Here is a 21840-nt window from a genome sequence, read left to right as displayed (position 1 = left end):
TTTCTAACTGTGGAACTCGTTCCCTCTCTCTTTTTCCTTTTTGTTATTTTGCTTCTTATTTTCTGCCACGGTGAATCCAGAGGTCAACAATAATATTCCAGGTAAGTGTTCAGAGGAAAACCATCTCATTTTAGAAATAACGCAAAATAAGTTAGGATCATCGGACGCTTGTAATCCATGATAGAAATAAGAACATTACTTTTTTTTTTTTAAGGATGGAAACTCTATTTACGTTTTTTTTATGGGCAGTCATGTCTTCATAACCAAAATGTTCCTACGAAGATGTCAGCCCTGTTACATAAGCTACTTCTTCAGTTCAACTACTCTAGTCCTACTACGGAAGCTTTCCCTTAGCTGTGGGAAGCTTGTTTGTCTGTGAGTCTGATGCCATGCTTTCTTTCACGGGAAAATATGGGACATCACAATACTGTACCGACAAAGTATTGGAATATAGGTTCTGAAGTGCTCTCTCTCTCTCTCTCTCTCTCTCTCTCTCTCTCTCTCTCTCCTTTTTCCTCCTTCTTTCTGTCGTTCCTTCCTTCCCTCAAGGATTTTCACATATGATGATGGCGGAGCAAGGTATGCCTCTCTTCTTTCTAAACCCCATCATTTCCGTGTGGTTGTGTGCTGTGTGGTTGTGTGCTGTGTGCATGTTGGTTGTGATGTTTTGAAGATTTTCTCTTCAGATGACAAATGCACTTTTTCCTCTATATGTGATGTTAATAACAGTGCTACAGTAGTACATAAAAACCAGTAGATTAAGTATTTTTGCAATCTAAGAAATGTGTGTTTTTGCATGCACTGACCAACATAGGCTTACGGTACTGCCTGGTGTGTGTGTGTGGTTGGTGTGCAAAGGACTGAGTTTGAAGTGTAGCGTAGTCTGATTATACTACAGTGCCAATGTGCTACTGTGTATTGATATGAATGATATGCATATATGAATATACATATATTAATTTGTGTTCTCCACTCATCAAGCACTCTCCCATGTCAAACTATTCACTGTTGGTTTTTCTCTCTTCCTCTTCCGCTGTGGATACACTACCTTCTCTCCTCTACGACCTCTCTCCTCCTCGCCTCTCCCTAGCTAAAAGCAAAGGTACAGATCAGTCTTTCTCTTACCCTCGCTTTAAGAAACCCTGGGCTAGATTGAGTGAGTGCCATGTAAAACACCGTATGCTCTTTAAAATGTGTTCCTCTGTGTGCAAAAACAAGGGTATTTACACTTTTTTTTGTCTAATTCCTTGATGTGTGTGATAACAGCGGGCTGGAGTGTAAAATAAAACACTCCCCTGGTGTGATGTGTGTCTCTGTGTGTTGTTGTATTGTGTTTACCTCTCTCTGTTTAGCGTTTCCTGCCTAATGGCAGCTCACCAAGGGTGCTTGGATTAGGCAAATTAATTAAATTATCCTTAATTGAAGCAGGAAAACAGAGTGCTCACTGAGTCTAAGTGAGGGAGGGAGTGTGTGGAGCTGTCGTTAGGAATATATCGTAAGTGTGCGAAGAGGAAATGGAATTCAGGAATGATCTGCTCTAGATGTTCTGAGTACTGGATTATCGACGGGATGAGATTGGGGAGAAAGTCTCTCAGTTTGATGACTATAGGCCGCGAGAGATTTACAAGGATGCTCAGGAATGATGTTTTCCACTTTCTCCCTCCATTGTCTGCGGTGGAGTCCATGGATTAGGACCTGATAATCTGCTTTTCATATCTAAAGTACAATGTAATGTCGGACTGACATGTTAATTGTCTCCGTGATGAAATGTCCTTGGGAGAATGATGCAATTACAAGATACGACTTGACGCTGCAATATCTTTCAAATGCACTCCTTTTGTGAGATAGAGAGGAGAGAGAAATACTGTAGGTGAGGGGGAGAGAGAGTGAGACGGAGTGGAGGAAAGATGAATGAGGAGAGCGAGAGACTTTGATAGATGTGGTAATTTTTAAGTTTGTCACTGGAGTACTGTGTTGACAGACACACACACACACAAAGAGAAGGCCATTGGGGCACATGCTGGCTGACTCTGACCAATGGGCCTTTTGGAAAAATTCTATAAGCACACACCAGTAAGATGTGTGTAGCCTGAAAAAGGTTTTGTAGTTTTCAAACCACCGCTAATGCTGACTCTGCTTACCACAATGACTGCTTTACAGTGAGAGACTGATGATGTAGAGAAATGTGAAGCATTAGCTGCCTCCTCTGCTCTGACCGACTTTACTGTAATACCCCAGAGCTCCCTGGACATTAAGAAGGGATACAATTAGCATGAAAGCAGAGAAATGCCCAGCTGTCACATTATCAGCTAAAAGGCAAAGTCACAGTCTTTAGTACGGGAAACCAGACTGTAAAGTCAGTTTGGTAGGAGGCCCGGTGTGTTAGTGCTGGGTCAGAACCAAAGCCTGCACACACAGAGGCCCTCTAGGTGTAGGACAAGGATTGGCCGAACTACATGGATATTGTGTGTGTTTCTACCTTACCTAAAATGAAATAGAGAGCAACACTCTTCTTTTCCCATTCCTAGCCCAAAATGTAACCCAGAGAGATATACTGTATACCCCTGTGTTGTATCAATATCCTCCTCTAGTGCTGAACGTGTTCCCTCTCCCCTTCCCTGCTCCTCCTGTCTGTCTCACTTCCTGCTTCCTGTGTTTAATCCGTCCGGGAGACGGCAGACATTACTTCCCATCAGCCCCCCTGTCGGCTCCTGTTAAGCAGACAGGACCTCCATTACGGCTTTATTTGCATCCAGTCGCAGCTGCGGAGACAAGAAGACAGAGGGACTCACAGAGGAAGATGGGGGGGGGGGGGGGTAATAGAAGAGTGTGTAGCCGTCGTGTGGAGTCACGCATATTGCCTTGCTCTCTCTATCTCATTGTTTCTTTATTCTCCTTTCGGTCTCTTTTCCCCCTCTCTCCTCCTTTCCAGCTCCCTCTCCCCTCTCCTGACAGTGTTTCCCAACACTAGCAGGCTTTGATGTGGTGGGATTCATGGTGGTAACTCTCTAGAAGTCACTGTGGGCTAGCTGTTCTAACACTGCGGAGGGCAGGAAGTGCTTGCATTCAGCTGGTTTCACGTAGAGGTTACACTTCTACCCTCCTCTCGATGGCATGCTATAGCTACTGTATGTCATAAGTACCGTTACACACTGTGGGACTTTTCCTGTGTGCCGCAGTTATTAAGAGCATGGCATTAGCATTGACAGGGTCGTGGGTTTGATTGCCACTTAGGCCAACAATGCAAAAATGAATGGCGCTCACTGTTACAATGAATAATAGATAAAAGGAATACCTTAGTTTATAGTATGATAAAGACTGTGCTAGCACTTATGGTCTGTATTGGCCAAAGCAGAAGTTTTGTTGTTTTGGCCCAGACCTCTCCATCTCCTTCTGATATCATATGAAACTTATACACTTATAAACAAAGCAAAAATATCATATTTATCCTGTATAGCCTCAAACAGCAGAGATGTTGTGGCCCATGTTAATAAGGGGTCCAGTGAGTGCATGTGATATTCTATCAGCTCTCACGGTCTCACGTCGAAATTAGACGTTCGTCCATGTTTCTCAAACGTCAAAATTTAGAAGTTGTTTCAAAAGTCCGATTTTCAAAGTGAACTCCTCATTTTTAAGGTTAGGCATGAACTCTGAATGGTTAATGGTAAGGGTTAAGGTTTGGGATCGGCTTAAAACGAAAATATCAACACAACCTTCTATCACTGGATTCAAACTTGCAACCTTTGGAATCGGAGGCAGTTGCTTCTGCCCATCCGCCATCCCTGTCCAAAAAACCTTTCGTAAAACCAAAAACCTACTCGAAGGTAACAGCGCGCACTGTTGCCCCTAGTGGCCGGTTTCCACGTCATCTCCCGACGTCCTCAGACATGGATGGACGTTGAATAGTGACTTGTATCATGGGTGACCTGGCTGGTGATATTATAGCTCATTGGTTTCCAAAGTATGGTGCCTTGCCTTAGACACCCCTTAATTAGCCTTTTAATTCATGATATAGCACAGGTTCTCATTCCCTATCGCTTACTTAACCAAATCAATGTATAATTTACTTCTTCATTCTCTATCATTGACATCTTTGTAACAGTTATTAAGGTGACGTAAAGGCAATATTTCTGCACTGTGAAAACGGTGGTAACTCAATGATAGCAGTGGTGTGGTTGAGTAATGGTGGACAGTTGTCTTTTCTATGGTTGACTGACTGATGCTGTAATGCAGCCATGAGAGGGAGAGAGATTGCACACACCAGCTGGAGAGAGAGTGAGAGACAGAGACACACACAGAGTGAGGGTAGTAGAAAGACCCCAAAACAGTTTGGATTTCAAATGGTACACCCCTGAACTTCACACACACACACACACACACACACACACACACACACACACACACACACACACACACACACACACACACACACACACACACACACACACACACACACACACACACACACACACTGAGGCTTAGCTCGGTTGCCATGCCTCATGCTGGCAGTGGGCATATGCCGACAAACAGCCACAAAAACACAAGCGGGTTTAGAGGGGACACAGAGAATTGCAGGGACAGACATTTACGCTCCTCTCTTTCCATGGCTCCAATTTTTCTTGTGTGTGTGGAGAAGTGTGTGCGTGTAGTTTGTGGGGTGAGGGGAGGAGATAGATGGATCATCTCAGGGGACATAGATGAACTCACTAGCTGGATAATGAATTGCAGAAAAATTATGCAAATAGTATGCTAATTATCTAATCAGGTTTGATTGCATTAAGGAGGTGTCTACTCTTGCTAACCTTGAGGAGACATTGATAATCAAATGCTGATCAGCGCTGGGACTGAGACTCTCTCTCTCACACTCTCTCTCACACACACACACACACACACACACACTCGACTAAAAGGGAGAAAAAAACAGAAGAGTTAGTGATGTGCAAGGGTTAGTATGTATGTGTCAGCATGTTTGTGTGTGTGTGTGTGTGCGTGCGTGTGTGTGTTAGGGGGGTTCTCAGGTCTTAGTAAAACAGGTGTGTGAGTATTACAGTGTCGTAGGCCGATGGAATATTTGTCAAAGAGTGCTCTATGTTTGAGCTGGACATACAGACTGGACCCAGGGGAAGGGAAAAGGTCAATCATCTCATATTGACTTCTTTAATATAAGCTGGACTTATTTCTCAGGGACATTACATGGGATTCTTTCCTTGACTCAGGGAGAGGAAGCTTTAACTTGTCACTCAGAACATAGTTTTGGGGATTACATGTTCCTTTCCCACCTTCCTCCTTTGCTAACTCTTTGATTCTTCAAATATTTGAATCTTGCCACAGAGCGTTTGTCAGCTGTTCCTTTGCCCCTGTCTGGTGCAGTGTGTGTATGTGTGTGTTGTCCCTCTGGAGGTTGTTTGATGCTGCTCTACTGGTGTGTGTGACAGGGGGGTGAAAAGCAATGTGTGTGTGTGAGACACTGATAATGAAATGGTTATCTTGGCGTTTGGACGGTAGGTAATTCCATTTGCTCCCATAATCCCTCAGTAGCTGTCTCTCTGTCAGCCAGGCAGACAAGACACACCCCCTGGGCGGTGGTGGCCTGAGACTTGTGTGTGTGCCACCCTGCACCTCTTGGCCTCACATTTGTTGATTTCTTCATTGATGAACTGAATCAATAAAAAATCCCCTCAGGCTGTATTCTCTCATGTTGATTTTCCCTGCACCATTTTGCTGATCTTTATATCCTAAAGCACATAAATTGAAATCAAACTTAGAGGGGAGATCTGCAATTGCTACATCCATGTTTAGACTTTTAAATGAATGATGTATATTTACATTTGACATATATACCCATTGATTCCTGTAGAATGTAACTTATAGAGATGCCTCGTGAGCTTAGTTCAACCGTTGTACCCCATCAGAACCAAAAGGTTGTGCTGAGCGATGAACCGAAATGTCGGTTATTTTTGTGCGGCTATGTGTCCGGTCTGTGTTTCCTTTATGACTGCTAAGAGACCAGAAAAATGCACGATATACATAGTGCAGTTGCTTCGCAAGGTATTTTTAACTGAATATACATCTTTTAAGTGATTTGATAGACAGTTGGTAGTCAGCACTCCTAAATGTATGCCTTATTTACTTTGAACAACTACTAAAATAGTAATTTTGCCAGACAGCATAGGCCGTAGCTCTATAGAGATGATGACTTGAAATGAAATGAAAGTCATCAAATTAAACAAACAACAACTGAAATATTTTATTAAAGCAAAGTAATGTGAATAAATTCTGGGCCTAGTAGTAGGCCTAATGGGCAGTCATTTCCATCATGGGACTTGTATTCATTGTTTTAGTCTGTGTTGTTACAGTATTCAACCCACATAATGCATAGTGCATGTAATGTCCCCAAAAAATAATCGAAATGAAATTGAAAATGTTGATTTAAAAAATATAGATATATATATATATATATAATCGAACCGAAACCGAACCTCCCTCAAAAAGCACGGGTCGCTCAGCATTACCAAAAATATACGCTTGTTTTACTCCACTGTTTGTAAACAATGTAACTGTAAACAAACACTCAAGAGCCTCAAAAAAATGATGAAAACTATCATTTTTATATCATGGAGGGTCAGTCCACGTATCTATAGCTATAGTGCCTTCAGAACGTATTCACATCCCGTGACTTTTCCCACATTTTATTGTGTTACATACAGTATGTATGTGGCAAAGAAATACACTTTATATCCTGATAACAAAGCGTTATGGAACTTTATGTCCCGATAACTAACTGTTATGTTTGAGGGCAAATCCAACACAACACATCGTCATATTTTCAAGCCTGGTGGCGGTTGCGTCATGTTTTTGGTATCGGCAAGGACTAGGGAGTTTTTTTTATATTAAAAGAAAACGGAATAGAGCTGAGCACCGGCAAAATTCTAGAGGTTCCGTCAAATCCACCTTTCAGCAGGACAGTGACCTAAAACACAAGGCCAGATATACACTGGAGGTGCTTACCAAGACGAGTAGCCTAGTTACAGTTTTGACTTAAATCGGCTTGAAAATCTATGGCAACACTTGAAAATGGCTGTCTAGATATGACCAACAACCAACTTGACAGAATTTTTAAATGAATAATGTGCAAAGAATGTACAATCCGGGTACGCAAAGCTCTTACAGACTTATCCAGAAAGACTGACAGCTGTAATCACTGCCAAAGGTGATTTTAACATGTATTCACTCAGGGGTGTGAATACTAATGTAATCAAGATATGTTAGTGTTTAATTTTTCCTTTTGTTTTGTGTGCAAATGTTTGAATTTTTCTTCCACTTTGACATTGCAGAGTACTTTGTGAAGATAATTAAATCAATTTTAATCCCATCTTTTAACACAACAAAATGTGCAAAAAGCCAAGTGGTGTGAAGACTTTCTGAAGACATGTCTATGCATTCTGAGAGTGTTTACGGTTCTCCAGCGCCATCCCTCAGCTGTTCACCAAAACAGGGTCGTGGTGACCGCTTTTTGTATGGTTGGAACTGCAAATTGCCGCTTTAAAGTTGATCTGATGTTGGAAGGAATCTCAGAGAACATCCACAGAGAAAAAAAGGAACACAAACGAGACCGATTGAATCAGGAAGTCCACCCACTGCTTAGGTCACACTTCATTCAATTCACCTGTCATCAAGTGCTGTTTTGCTGTTGTCACATTGATGGTGGTGTGCTTTTGACAGACTCCATACAAAATGGAAGTGGCACATTATTCAGAAACAATGGAATTGTATTCCGTATCGGGCTTGGGAGCTGTTGCTTCGTTTTAGGTAGCTTGTGTGTGTTTGTGTGTTTCTGGTATGTTTTTGTGCGTGTGGCCATGCGTGCGCAGGTGCATGTGTTGGTCTGTTTAGCAGTATGAGGAGATGGTGTGGTAACGGTTGTATGCTAATGAGACAGGAGTATATTATGAGTAGTTTGGCCTGAGGATGTTTACTTAGATCACTTACACCTCTGATGACCTTTTAAAGTTCTCTACAGCTCAACCCCTCTGGGCTGTATGGCTTCTAATCCACACACGTAAACAGCACACGTGTGTGTGTGTGTGTGTGTGTGTGTGTGTGTGTGTGTGTGTGTGTGTGTGTGTGTGTGTGTGTGTGTGTGTGGGCAGATATTTCCACCTTGACTTTATACCTAAAAGTGTGTGCACGTTATACCTAAATGTGTGTGTGCATGAGGGCTGTTGTGATGGTGCGTGTGTCCGTGCGTGTGTGTTGTGCTAGTCGTGCTGAAGCAGTGCTAGGGCCAGGTGGCAGTAGGGAATACTCTGATGGATCCTCATTACACTGGTCAGAGATCAGACAGCAGTGTATATGTGTTTGTGTGTGTGTGACAGCAGTGCTAGCTCCATCTCTATAGCCATTGTCTACCTCTGCCATGCATGGATGGAGCCTAGTTAGCCTCTCTAATGAGCATTGGTTCCCCCGGAGCATCTTTTTGATCATTGTCCTAGGCACAGATCTAGGATCAGTTTACTGTCTGCTAGTCCTTACCTTATTCATTAGGAGGAAAACTGACCTTAGATCAGCATCTAATAAGTATTGATTCCCTTTGAACATCTCTCTGATCATCACTATGTTCACACAGGGCCCTGGGCAGTGGTAGTACATGATGGGTAATGTAGTTTCCAGGCATAGAGGTGCACAATCAAATATTATGAAGGGCAATGGGAAGCCTTCAAAGATGCCAGATAGTCAGATATGCATGAAATGGCATTGCCAAACCTGATCATGCTCCATTGAAAAGTATTGTTATAATTGATATATCAAAGGCGGAAGTAGATGTTTTTAAAGGGGCATGAAGCTCATGAGCTTTTCTGAATCACTGGCTCTAATTAGCATGCACTTCCTGGACTATATATCCTGTGTGTGTGTGTGTGTGTGTGTGTGTGTGTGTGTGTGTGTGTGTGTGTGTGTGTGTGTGTGTGTGTGTGTGTGTGTGTGTGTGTGTGTGTGTGTGTGTGTGTGTGTGTGTGTGTGTGTGTGTGTGTGTGTGTGTGTGTGTGTGTGTGAGAGAGAGTGAAGGCTTGCTCTTATGCATAATCGATACTCCTCTCAAGCGGCACATGGCTGCCATCATGGTAACTCGGATCCCGGTTTGCGATGGCAGGATCATTGGCATGCTGCTGTGTTTTCGAGAATGATCGATATGGGTTTTTTAGTGCCGATGCCAATACCGATTTGTCTGGTGTTCAAGAAGGCCGATGGCTGATATTTAATGCCGATATTCAGTCATTCAATTTCAAACTTGAAATGTTTGACACATTTTTCCCAGAGAAAGCCATGTATGCATTAATGAATCAATTTTAAAATCATACGGCATTTTGTCGTTGTTTTTACCAATCTAACCACAAAACAACATAATGGTAATGATCTTATGCGAATTGTGGTAACTCTTGATAAACTCTGTAAATCAAGATGGCATAGGCCTCCTCACAATACAGTTGAATGCATATTCAATAGAAGAGTTATTGAGGTTGTTTCAACTGATTTCAATGGAGTCTATGGGGCTACAGATGACAAACAATCTGTTTCCCTTCCATTTGGGACTTTATATTAGCCTACTGATCAGCAACATTTGGAGCCTATTCTTTTCTTTCATAAAAGCGTGCATTGTATCTTTAAGATAACAGCCAGCCCCTCCTGATACCGTGTGCAAGGGACATGTTCCCACCGTTATACTTCCGTGTTCATACCCTGGTCTGTTGAATGGGCTTCATGAACGCAGTCATAAAAGATTGTTATGAGAATTATGTTCTCGATGTTCATAAACTGAACTTCAATTAACGACTCAGTCTGCAACCCAGAATTGATAAGATACTGGTTGAAATGAAAACAGACAGAGGCCCAGCCTACAATAGTCAAATGTTTATTCACGAGAGCTCTCTTAATTCCATTATACAAAGACATCCATTTTATAGCTGCGCACATACTTCCACACAAACAGTAGATATCCTATGCACATATTAACACACAAACAGTAGGTGAGTTTTATCCTTCTTCATGGTTCTCACCACTGTGTATCACTACCCAGCCGACAGTTCCATTCCCCCCGAGATTAGAGAAACCTTAAGAAGTCCTCCCTGTCCTCATAAGTTTTCTCAGTTCCTGCCAGGTTGGTTCAAACACAGTCTAACTGTTCTCGGTATCTTCCTTCGCCCCCCTCCTTCGCCCCCCCCCCCCCATACAAGTTCAAATCCTGAGCTACGCCTTGCTCAGACAGTCTGTGTTTTCCCACTATACGGATACAGTGTTTAACCAAAACTACACACGTCATCAGATTATAATTTTATGATTCTAATCAATTTCATACAGTTCTAAGCTTTCAGAGTGGAATTATTTAATCATTATCTTTCAACCATATAAATTATTTTATCAAAGATATACTGTATATACAATTATGTTTGTGTTTGCGGATGAATTTACATCTGCCGAATGCCTTTTATGACATATTTGCGCTGAAGACCACTGTGCTACTTGCCGCGTGCATGGCGTATTCACACATTGAATGATGCAGCCAAGCAGCTCGCCTGGAAAGACAAGTCACAATCAGCTTTGAATTCAGCATATATCGCGTTATGGTTTGCATATTATTACAAATAAATGAATAGGGTAGTGAACAGATGTTAGCTTCTGCTGTAAGCTTGCTAGCTAGCAAAGTTAGCTTCAGTTCTAAGCTAACTACTGGTAGATAGCTAGCTAGCAAGCTACCGACATCTTTTTACTGAATAAAGTGTAACCTTGGACATTGTTTTGCTGAACAGTGAAGTAATTAATAGTTTCAAAATAGCCATGCCGCATTTTCAAGTGTGTTAAATGATATACAGCATGAGTTGTGAGCTACCAAGCGATGCAACTCAGAGGTTCCTTAGGACACGCTAGCTAACAATGAGTGAGTAGCGCAGGCTGTAGCTTGCAGCACAACAAAAGGCAAGGTGCGCTCGTGCTATAAAGACACAGATTATTGGTTGTTCTCTAGCGTGTGTGTGTGTCAGTGGAGGCTGCTGAGGGGAGGACGGCTCACAATAATAGCTGGAATTGAGTCAATGGAATGGTATCAAAGACATTAAAGATGGTTGATACCACTCCATTGACTCCATTCCAGCCATTATTACGTCCTCCCCTCAGCAGCCTCCAGTGGTGCGTGTGTGTGTGTGTGTGTGAAGCACAGTGCTGAACTTGGGTTGGCTGTTGTTTATTCTGACCTGAAATTGAATTACACATGTTTATATGGGGCAACTGTTTCTCTAACTGGTATAATTATCTTCTTATGGCTGCAATCCCGTTAACGGGATCGATATGACAACAGCCAGTGAAAGTGCAGGGCGCCAAATTCAAACAACAGAAATCTCATAATTAAAATTCCTCAAACATACATGTATCTTATACCATTTTAAAGGTAATCTTGTTGTTTATCCCACAAAGTGTCCGATTTCAAATAGGCTTTTCAGCGAAAGCACCAAAAACGATTATGTTAGGTCACCGCAAAATCACAGCCAAACACAGTCATTTTTCCAGCCAAAGACAGGAGTCACAAAAAGCAGAAATAGAGATAATCAAAGGTTAGTGATTCATTTTATCTTCATCAGATGACACTCATAGGACTTCATGTTACACAATACATATGTTTTGTGGGATTAAGTTCATATTTATATCCAAAAACCTCAGTTTACATTGGCGCCATGTTCAGAAATGCCTCCAAAATATCCAGAGAAATTGCAGAGAGCCACGTCAAATAACATAAATACTCCTCATAAACTTTGATGAAAGATACGTGTTTTACATAGAATTAAAGATACACTTGTTCTTAATGCATCCGTTGTGTCAGATTTCAAAAAGCTTTACGGCAAAACACAATATTCAATAATCTGATAACAGCGTTCAGCCACAAAAGCAAGCCATACACTTACCCGCCAAATTGTGCAGTCAACAAAACTCATAAAAAGGATTTTAAATCTCCATTTACCTTTGCTGATCTTCGTCGGAATGCACTCCCAGGAATCCCACTTCCACAAGAAATGTTAGTTTTGTTCGGTAATGTCCATCATTTGTCCAAATAGCTATTTTTGTTAGCGTGTATGGTAAACAAATCCAACATCAGGAAGGGCGTTCACTAAAAGCTGACGAAATGTCCAAAAGTTCCGTAACAGTCAGTAGAAACATGTCAAACGATGTATTGAATCAGTCTTTAGAATGTTTTTAACATAAATCTTGAATAACCGGAGAATTACATTGACTTCAGATGAGCGATGGAACAGAGCTCCCTCTCATGTGAACGCGCATAGTTAGAGCATGGTCAGGTCATGGCAGACCTGACTAATTCCCCTCTCATTCGGCCCCCTCACAGTAGAGGCATCAGACAAGGTTCTACAGACTGTTGACATCTAGTGGAAGCCGTAGGAAGTGCAAACTCATCCATATCTCGCTGTGAATTCAATAGGCTCTTGGTTGAAAATCAACCAGCCTCAGAATTCCCACTTCCTGTTTGGATTTTGTCTCAGGTTTTTGCCTGCCATATGAGTTCTGTTATACTCACAGACATCATTCAAACAGTTTTAGAAACTTCAGATTGTTTTCTAACCAATATGAATAATAATATGCATATATTAGCAACTGGGACTGAGGAGCAGGCAGTTTACTATGGGCACCTATGTGCACCTTTCATCCAAGCTACTCAATACTGCCCCCGCAGCCATAAGAAGATAATATCAGCTATCATCCTGTAGAAATACGGGTCTGTCGAATACCCTATATCATCTACCTCTCCTCGCCCCTCCCCTCTTCTCCTCCTGTCTCCCTCTCTCCTGTCTCTCTCGTGTTGCCCCAGTGTGGCTCTCCTGTCTGCAGAGTGCATGTAGGACAGAAATGTAATGATGTGTGTGTTGTTAAAAATGCATGAGCTCCGCTCCGCACTGTGCAGGTAGAAGAAGATACACGGCAAGAATACACTCACTACTGTTCAGATAGAGAGAGCGTGTGTGTGTATATTTGTGAAATAAGGAGAGAGCTAGAGAGAGAAAGCGAGAGTGTGTGTGTGAGTGTGTCAACGTGCTGTGTGTGTGTTAGCGTGTGTGTCAGCATGTGTGAGCTCACTAAGACAACGAACCCCTGCTATGACAGTCTAATCCTGACATATTCAGACACTTTCAGAGCAGTAAGAGGGCACAGTGATATACACAGCTGAACCCTACCTGTTATTGAGAGAGAGAGAAGAGCGAAGGAGAGGGGAAAGAAAGAAGGGAGAGGAGAGAGGGGAGGAAGATAGTTTAGGGATGAGAGGTAAAAGCCAGAGGTTAAATGAAGGGTACATCATTACCCTACCCTGAGGTACTGAAGGGTATTGGGTTCAAGGTGTCAGTTTCCTGCCAGGAAAGGGTAGAGGTAAGCCTTTCTGGTGGCCCTAGCAACCCGACCCGGTAACATGACGCTGACACACCAGTGAAAAGGTAGAGTTGGTGACCTTTCGCCAACCGTCATTACAGCCTGATCAGATATGGGTCCAAGTAAAGGAGATTGAAAAGCATTTCATTGAGAACATGTTTATTTTGTGGGTGAAAAACAAAAGATGGCTTTTTGTTTAGTCCAGTCCACCAGAAGCTTTTCTCACAGCGTTTATGTGGGAATGTGTGTCTGCGCGTATTTGTGTCAGTCAGACAGTGGCAGAGGGCAGGCCACCCCATAATTTATGGAATGGAATGTCTGCGAGCAGTTTTTTTTTTTTTTGTCGTTCTACCAATCGACTTCCTTTCTTAGGTGCCCAGAACATGAGTCATCCATTTTAGTTGTATTTTAATTTTGGCCAATATTTTCCCAACTTGGCAACGTCAGTCAGACAGTGGTAGAGGGCAGGGCACACCATAATTGATGTAATGTGCACATCTGTCGTATCTGTTTTACCCAGACAGACCAGACACGCCAGAGGCCCCATACTGCATAGTGAGTACTGATGTTCCTATAGGGCTCCATAGCAATTTAATAATGGCAGTTGATTTGGCACTGATGACCTAAGAGAGACCACACAAGTGACCAATGATGAAGGCATCTGTTTCCAAAATGTTCCGGTGGTAAGAAAATACAATACGACTTTGGGGGGAAAAAAAGCTCTTTTAGATATCTTTGCTTCACCAGGCTATCATTGTCCACATGAATAGTGTCCTGACTTGCCAAGGTACCTTGATCCCAGATCTGTTCGTGCTTTCTTGCCATTGACGATAGTGGTTGGCCATGCAGCACAAACAGATCTGAGGCACCTAGCCATTCTAAAGTCCACTCGCTCAACTGCTAAATTAAAACGCTCATCCATTGATCTGTATGTGGCTGGTTGTGAGTGCATATGCTCTAATACATTACGTCTAGGCTGAGAATCAATCCACCATGGATCAGTTTCTCTCCTAAGAAGTCCAGAAGAAAACTGGCCCACTTCTTCCCTCAGTCATACATTCCCTACGGATTGAGACCCAGCCAGCCAGATTCCTGCGACCCGATTTGCTTTCTAAAGCTCAATTAATGCCGTCGGTAATAGGGACAAATCAATGCGTTTGCGAGAGCCTTGGCTGGCCTGATTTTTCTACCACTGGTGTATTGGCTGGCTGACTGGCACACCAATCAAGTCACTCCCTTCCTTTCCCTGTTAATATACATTGTGTCGCCGGGTGGGTTTTCCCCCAATTGCTCTGTTTTTGGAATCAGAGGCTTCAAAGAAGGCAGTCATGTTCTTTCATGTGTGCAGGCATCTTGGATAAGAGTGCAGCCTTTCGTTTGTACCAGTGCATCTGGGCGTGGCTTCCCTCTGTAGGAAAGAAGCAAGAGAGGAATAATATTCAGAATATTTTCTGTTTCATGGTGTTGGCTTTCTTGTTACCTGTATGATGGCAAGGTGAGCTGGTGGATAAAAAAATATGGACGAAGCTATCGATGACATCACCCCATTGTTTCCTATGAGAATGCTCAGTGGCATATTTAATGATCAGGAAGTTTTAAATGAAGTGCGTCGCCATCTTGCTACATGGAGGAGTTTTGGAAACATTGAATGCTCAGTTTGAGCTACTCGAGGAAATGACGTTGCAGGCTAGCTCAGTGCTGCCACCTCTCATGGAGTAAGTCAACTTGAAGGCCGACCGGGGTACTGCAGCCTGCCATTAGCAACTAAATGATCCGTATAACTTTGTCTGTGTGTGATTTTGAAGTAATCGGTTTAAGGACACCCATCTGGAAACATTTCCTGCAGTACCGCGGTCGGCCTCATCATGAAATCCACAGTCGTTCTCCCCTGTGGAACAGACTAATTTAGAAACTATTTTTTCTGTGTCATCATATTTCTGTCTTGCTGCTGTTATTGGTTTCTTATGGACACTGTATAATTATGTTGTGCCGCCAAATTAGGCTGGACCGTGAGACGTGATACATCTGTCCCACCCATTTAATTTCCCCACCCATTTCTGCCTGTTCTTTTTCTATGGCTCCACCATGATAAGAGCCCAGACCCCCAGATCCTCTCCCAGGGTGTGGTGACTATGTGGTCTACGTTACTCCTAGCGGCAGCCTGTGATAGAGATGGAGTGGTACTCTCACACAACCCACAGAACCGTCCCTCTCATCCCAGCCCACGGGACCCACCGCATGCCTGACGTCGTGTGTGTGTGTGTGTGTGTGAGAGAGAGAGAGAGAGAACGTTACAACTGATGGATGGCCCAAGTCTCAGCTGCCGTGGCGAGAGGTTAGTGCTTTGATCACGGTCTCCTGTCTACACACACACACACACACACACACACACGCTTCTGTTCTTCCCTCTGCTCATTTAGATTTTTGTCTGGTGAAATTGAAGCCCTAGGTTCTCTGTGTGCTGGAGGCATGACATTGGGTTACAGTTGCTCTTCACATAGTTTTCTCTCTCTCTCTATGCCACCTCTGTTCATCTTTCTCTGTCATCCTGATGCAATACTGAATCAGTGTAATAGAAAATATGTCCGTATGTATGCGTTGGTCATAAGACCCCGTGCCCCATTCTGGAATCACTCTGTTGATTCACCATTGGCCTGAGCATAGCGCTTCAGATACACAGATACTCTAATCTGTACGCCATCTGGATCTGTTCAGGCTAGGTTGTTTGGGAGGCGAGATGATTTATAGATCAAATAAATGAAGTAATCCATGTGAACAAGCAGGGGGTGTATATAGGCTACATATGAATGTACCAGCCAGACGTTCCATATCAGATATAGGATGCTGCTATCAGGGCTGGAGCCATGGAGCGCAGATTTGTACCAAACAGAGGATTTTCTGATTTCTCTCTGTTTTCTATCAGCTCTATCTCTTGTGTTCTGTGGCTATTCCCTCCCTGCACTGAGTCCACAGAGAGAGGCGGGTGGAGGAGAGAGATGGGGGGGGGGGGGGAGAAAGAGAGAGAGGGTGAGACATAAAGGAGGGAGAGAGAGCGGGAGGGAAAAGAGTGATGGAGGAGGGCGGTATGGAGGAGAGAGAGGAAGAGGGAGATACAGAGAGAGATGTAGAAGAGCGACAAGTAAGTGTCCGAGAGAGAGCAATGGAGAAGAGAGAGATGAAGGAGATGGAGGAGAGAGATGGGGGAGATGAGAAACAGAGAGATGAGAAACAGAGAGATGGGGGAGATGAGAAACAGAGAGATGGAGGAGATGAGAAACAGAGAGATGGAGGAGATGAGAAACATGGAGATGGAGGAGATGAGAATCAGAGAGATGGAGCAGATGAGAAACAGAGAGATGGAGGAGATGAGAAACAAAGAGATGGAGGAGATGAGAAACATGGAGATGGAGGAGATGAGAAACATGGAGATGGAGGAGATGAGAATCAGAGAGATGGAGGAGATGAGAAACAGAGAGATGGAGGAGATGAGAAACAGAGAGATGGAGGAGATGAGAAACAGAGAGATGGAGGAGAGAGAGAGGGATGTTGTTTATCAGATCTGTGTTTATGTGTAGCTCTGGCCGTCTGTCCTCATCAGCAGGATGTGGTATCCAGAGAGGGGAATGGTTCAGGCATCTGATTGAGACCCGACCTCTGGTAGGTGTGTGTACTCTCTAGCCCATCTTCCTCCTATCTTAAGCAGCTTTGAGGATCATGGACACGGAGTTACCGTAAGATCTGTTTCTCTGTCACAGTTTGTCAAGTTCAAGCCACTTAATATAAAAACATATTCGAGACAAATAAAGGATAGTCTGAAGTTTTTTTTGCACCATTACAATTAAAAACATCCCTCCCTCCCTCCCTCCCTCCCTCCCTCCCCCCTCCATAGTCTGCCTATTCATCCTCTGGTTCTACGTGTTACAGTAACCATTTTACTGCTATAATTATAACACCCTATATCCATGACACAGTAAATTAGATACGTAGCTACATGTCACTTTGAACTTCTAGTATAGTGTTCATTTCACCTAGAGGCCTACATTAGATCGCTGACACATGGGCAAGCTGTTTACAGTCATACACCTAATATGACAACTCGATATAGGTGTCATCTCTCTCTTGTATTCAATAGGCACCAACCAGAAGAAAACAAACTGAAATAGGGAGGGACTACCTGGAATTATCCAGTAAGAAATGCTTATTTTTGTTTTCTGTTGCAAAACATTTTCTCACGGTGTGCACTGATGAATACAACCCAGGTCTTTAGGTCAGTATTGTTATGTTTCTGTGGAGAGAGACAGGTTTGGTCAATTCGATTGTGTTAACTCCGCTTTGTAAGCTCTTTCTGAGCGAGGCTGCGAAGATAGATGATGAACCAGCTAGGTCACTATAACATGTTGGGGCTCTGGTTAGCCACAAACTGGACATTTAAACAGCAGATCAATATAAATAGTAACAATAATAAATAGTCAGCTTATTATAATAACTGTGTTGAAGGAAAAAGTACTGGCAAATGAATCGCAGATGCACTACCAATCCCATCTTAGTAGTGTAATTATAAAAGTTTGTTGGTCAAAGGCATTTATGTATTTGTGATTTCTACACCAAAATGTACTATTGCCTTGTCATTGATTGATTCAATAGGGATGTGCGCACGTACTCTCCTTTCATTGCTTATTGATGAATGCACATCACCTTTACCTCAGGGTCATTTCAATAATCACTTGGTGCTTGGAACACCTTTCAGTCTGATCTGTTGAAGAAAGAAAGAACTGACCGTGACATTATCCATTGATTAGTACGAGGCTAATATTTACAGGCTATTTGTCATCACTCTACCACTGACTGCAACATACACGTTTTGCTGAGCATATGTTCCCTCAATGATGTAGGTGAAACGGGATCTAATGGACGAGGTATCCACCCATTTTGTGTCCCTCAGTATGAGGATGATGACTGTGATCGAGATTATTCTGATGATGATGATGATAGCGATCTAGATGATTCTGATAGTGGTGACGATGATGCTGATGGTGATTTTACAATTCAGTTACCTGGGTTAAATGCGGCCATAGAAAAAACGTTTTTTACACACATACACACACACACACACAGCCGTCAATTAATTTAAGTGGGACCCTCAGTTCAATGGCCAAACTCCCTAGAGACCTATTGCCTGGAGGCAGAGTGCACATTTCAATGATTGACAGAATGCTCCCCTGACAGAAAAAAATAGAAGAAAACCCAGTCCAGATCTAGGAACGATTAAACTGCTTTATGCTATAAACCCTGAGGGATGGTATGAGAGAGAGAGAGAGCGATGGCTATCTTGTGTCAGTGTTTTTCTCTCCTTCCTCTCCACTATTGATCTGTGCTGGAAGCAGTGTGATTTTCAAGGCAAAGTTGGTTGGTTGAGTTTTGTTATGGCCTATATTTATTCTGGGGGAAACCAACGTCACTGTCACTAGAGATACTAGATATAATGACGAGATGCTTGTTTCTCCGCTCTAACAATGGGATTCGTTGTGCGCAGAGCGGAACAACAGGTTGTCAAGCTGCCGCCTATTCCACTCTTTCGATGATTATTTTGTTATTTTATTATTGTAACGGTTGTTCACCTCCACGACTGAGGAGGAGCATGGATTGGACCAAAACGCAGCTGGTGATGAATACATGTTGATTTATTAAACAAGACGAACACGAAGCACACTTGAATAACTACAAAACAACAAAACGACGTAGACAGACCTGAACATGAGAACTTATAGAACACAAAGAACGCACGAACAGGAACCGACTAAAACAAACGAAACAGTCCCGTATGTTAACAATACTGACACGGAAGACAATCACCCACAAACAAACGGTGTGAACAGCCTACCTTAATATGGTTCTCAATCAGAGGAAACGTCAAACACCTGCCCCTGATTGAGAACCATATAAGGCTAATTAACAAATTAACCTACACAAGAAACAAATAACATAGACTGCCCACCCAGCTCACGTCCTGACCAACTAAACAAAGCTAAACAAAGGAAAATAAGGTCAGGAACGTGACAATTATTTGAAAACGTTTTTGAATATTCAATGAGGGGTATGGGTGTCCACCGCCTGCATTCAATGAGATGCTATGGTAGCATCATGCATATTCATAGGCCGTCTCCAATTTCAACAGGGACAGCTCCGATATAAAAACATACAAAAACTCCTCACTTGCCTAATAAGTAATGATCGGCTTAACGTGGACAGATTTGGGGCAGAGTAAACCCACTCGCTTCGCCTCCGGTCCTCTAGTACCCCCAATAGCACACATTTTTGTTGTCTCCCCAGACAAAAATACCTGATTCAACTTGTCATGGGCTTGACGTCAACAGTGAAGCGGCGACTCCGGGATGCTGGCCTTCTAGGCAGAGTTGCAAAGAAAAAGCCATATTTCAGACTGGCCAATAAAAATAAAAGATTAAGATGGGCAAAATAACCCAGACACTGGACAGAGGAACTCTGCCTAGAAGGCTAGCATCCCTGAGTCACCTCATACATACATACATACATACATACATACATACATACATACATACGTACATACGTACGTACGTACGTACATACATACATACATACAGTACCAGTCAAAAGTTTGGACATACCTACTCATTCAAGGGTTTTTATTTTTATTTTTTATTATTTTCTACGGAATCATGTAGTAACCAAAAAAGTGTTAACAAATCAAAATATATTTGAGATTCTTCAAAGAAGCCACCCTTTGCCTTGATGACAGCTTTGCACACTGGTGGACAGATTTTGGGCAGAGTAAACCCACTCTCTTCACCTCTTTCTCTCTGCTATCACGTGTCAGTGTTTCCCAACTCTGGTCCTCGGGTATCCCCATCAGCACACATTTTTGTTGTATCCCCAGACAAAAACACCTGATTCAACTTGTCAAGGGCTTAGGAAAAGGGGTAGGCTTAGCTAAAATGCCCCCCCCCCCCAAAAAAAATCTACAGTTATCCAATCTCGGCATGACCATCGGACTAGGCTGCGGTGTACACAGTGCGACACATGCGTTGTTTCTGAAAAAGTATTTGCCCCCTTTCTGATTTTCTCAAATTTTGGTCCACTCTTACATGCAGAGCTGCTTTTTAACTCAGTGACATTTGTGGGTTTTCAAACGTGAACTGCAGCGTTTGGTTTTCTCCAGGCATAATGGGACCCATGTTGTCCAAAATTTTATACTTTGAGTCATCTGTCCAAAGAACATTTTTCCAGGAGTCTTGATGATCATCCAGTTGCTTCCAGGTGCTTTTTGGCAAACTTGAGTCAACTTTTTGGACAAGATGGGTCACATTATGTCTGGCTAAAACCATGACACTAAAAGGTTCTTCCACAGTAAGAACCTTACACCAACGGTCAAGCATGGTGGTAGTAGTGTCATGGTTTGGGGATGCTTTGCTGCCTCAGGACCTGGACGACTTGCCTTAATAGAAGGAACCATGAATTCTGCTCTGTATCAGAGAAGTCTACAGGAGAATGTCAGGCCATTCGTCTGTGAGCTGAAGGTGAAGCGCAGCTGGGTCATGCAGCAAGACAATGATCCAAAACACACAATCAAGTCTACATGAAAATGTTTTTTAAAAAACAACAAATTTGACGTTTTGGAATGGCCTAGTCCAAGTCCAGACCTAATCCCAACTGAGATGTTGTGGAAGGACTTCAAATGAGCAGTTCATTCTTGAAAACCCAGAAATGTCGCTGAGTCGCTAAAGCAGCTCTGCATGGAAGTGAGACAAAACTCCTCCACAGCAACGTGAGAGACTGATCAACATAACTTTGTTTTTGAATTAGATTAAATAATAAGTATGTAATTGTTGTGTTATTTGTTGACTCAGGTTCCCTTTATCGAATATTTTGGTTTTGGTTGAAATACTGATAACATTCAGTATAAAAAAAATGTGCAAAAGTAGAGTAAATCAGAAAGGGGGCAAATACGTTCTCACAGCAGTATATAGCCTAGTTGACTTCAAAGTTTTCATTAATCTACTACAATGAGACTGAAGTTGAGGACACTCCTGCTCGTCGCCTTGTTGGGTATTTCTAGGTCTACCAGCTGCTACGGACCGGAAAGCAGCATGGATAGTACCGTTGGCTGGTCATGGGACTATGCCTGTTTGGAGAGGAGTTCCGATGCTACTTTCGACTGGACCGGGGCCAGTTTGACCTCCTGCTCAGCAAGATAATAGCAAGCATCGCTAGGATGGAGACCAACTAGCAACAATGCATGCTATCCTACACGTGTGTGTGTGTGTGTGTGTGTGTGTGTGTGTGTGTGTGTGTGTGTGTGTGTGTGTGTGTGTGTGTGTGTGTGTGTGTGTGTGTGTGTGTGTGTGTGTGTGTGTGAAGAGCAGTCAGGCTGATTGTGCTGGTGAT

At 42.8% G+C, this 21840-nt stretch overlaps 1 protein-coding gene across 24 annotated transcripts in view; it reads left to right on the top strand.

Moving 5' to 3' along the window:
- Positions 1-21840, top strand: part of nrxn3a (neurexin 3a) — a 444245-nt gene that overhangs the window by 23877 nt on the left and 398528 nt on the right. For 18 of the 24 annotated variants that reach the window (XR_008752966.1, XR_008752965.1, XR_008752967.1 and 15 more), the window contains exons 3-5: positions 81-101; positions 550-579; positions 1091-1156. Coding sequence is in view for 20 of the 24 variants with exons in the window: in XM_055863842.1 (XP_055719817.1) it covers positions 81-101; positions 550-579; positions 1091-1156 (117 nt within the window). In the remaining 4 variants the exon portion in view is untranslated. The remainder of the gene's footprint in view (positions 1-80; positions 102-549; positions 580-1090; positions 1157-21840) is intronic. The other 6 variants (XR_008752968.1, XM_055863857.1, XM_055863844.1 and 3 more) reach the window with 1 other exon arrangement.

This window comes from Salvelinus fontinalis, chromosome 15, assembly GCF_029448725.1.
Source record: "Salvelinus fontinalis isolate EN_2023a chromosome 15, ASM2944872v1, whole genome shotgun sequence".
Taxonomy (NCBI): domain Eukaryota; kingdom Metazoa; phylum Chordata; class Actinopteri; order Salmoniformes; family Salmonidae; genus Salvelinus; species Salvelinus fontinalis.
This window is presented reverse-complemented; position numbering and strand designations above follow the sequence as displayed.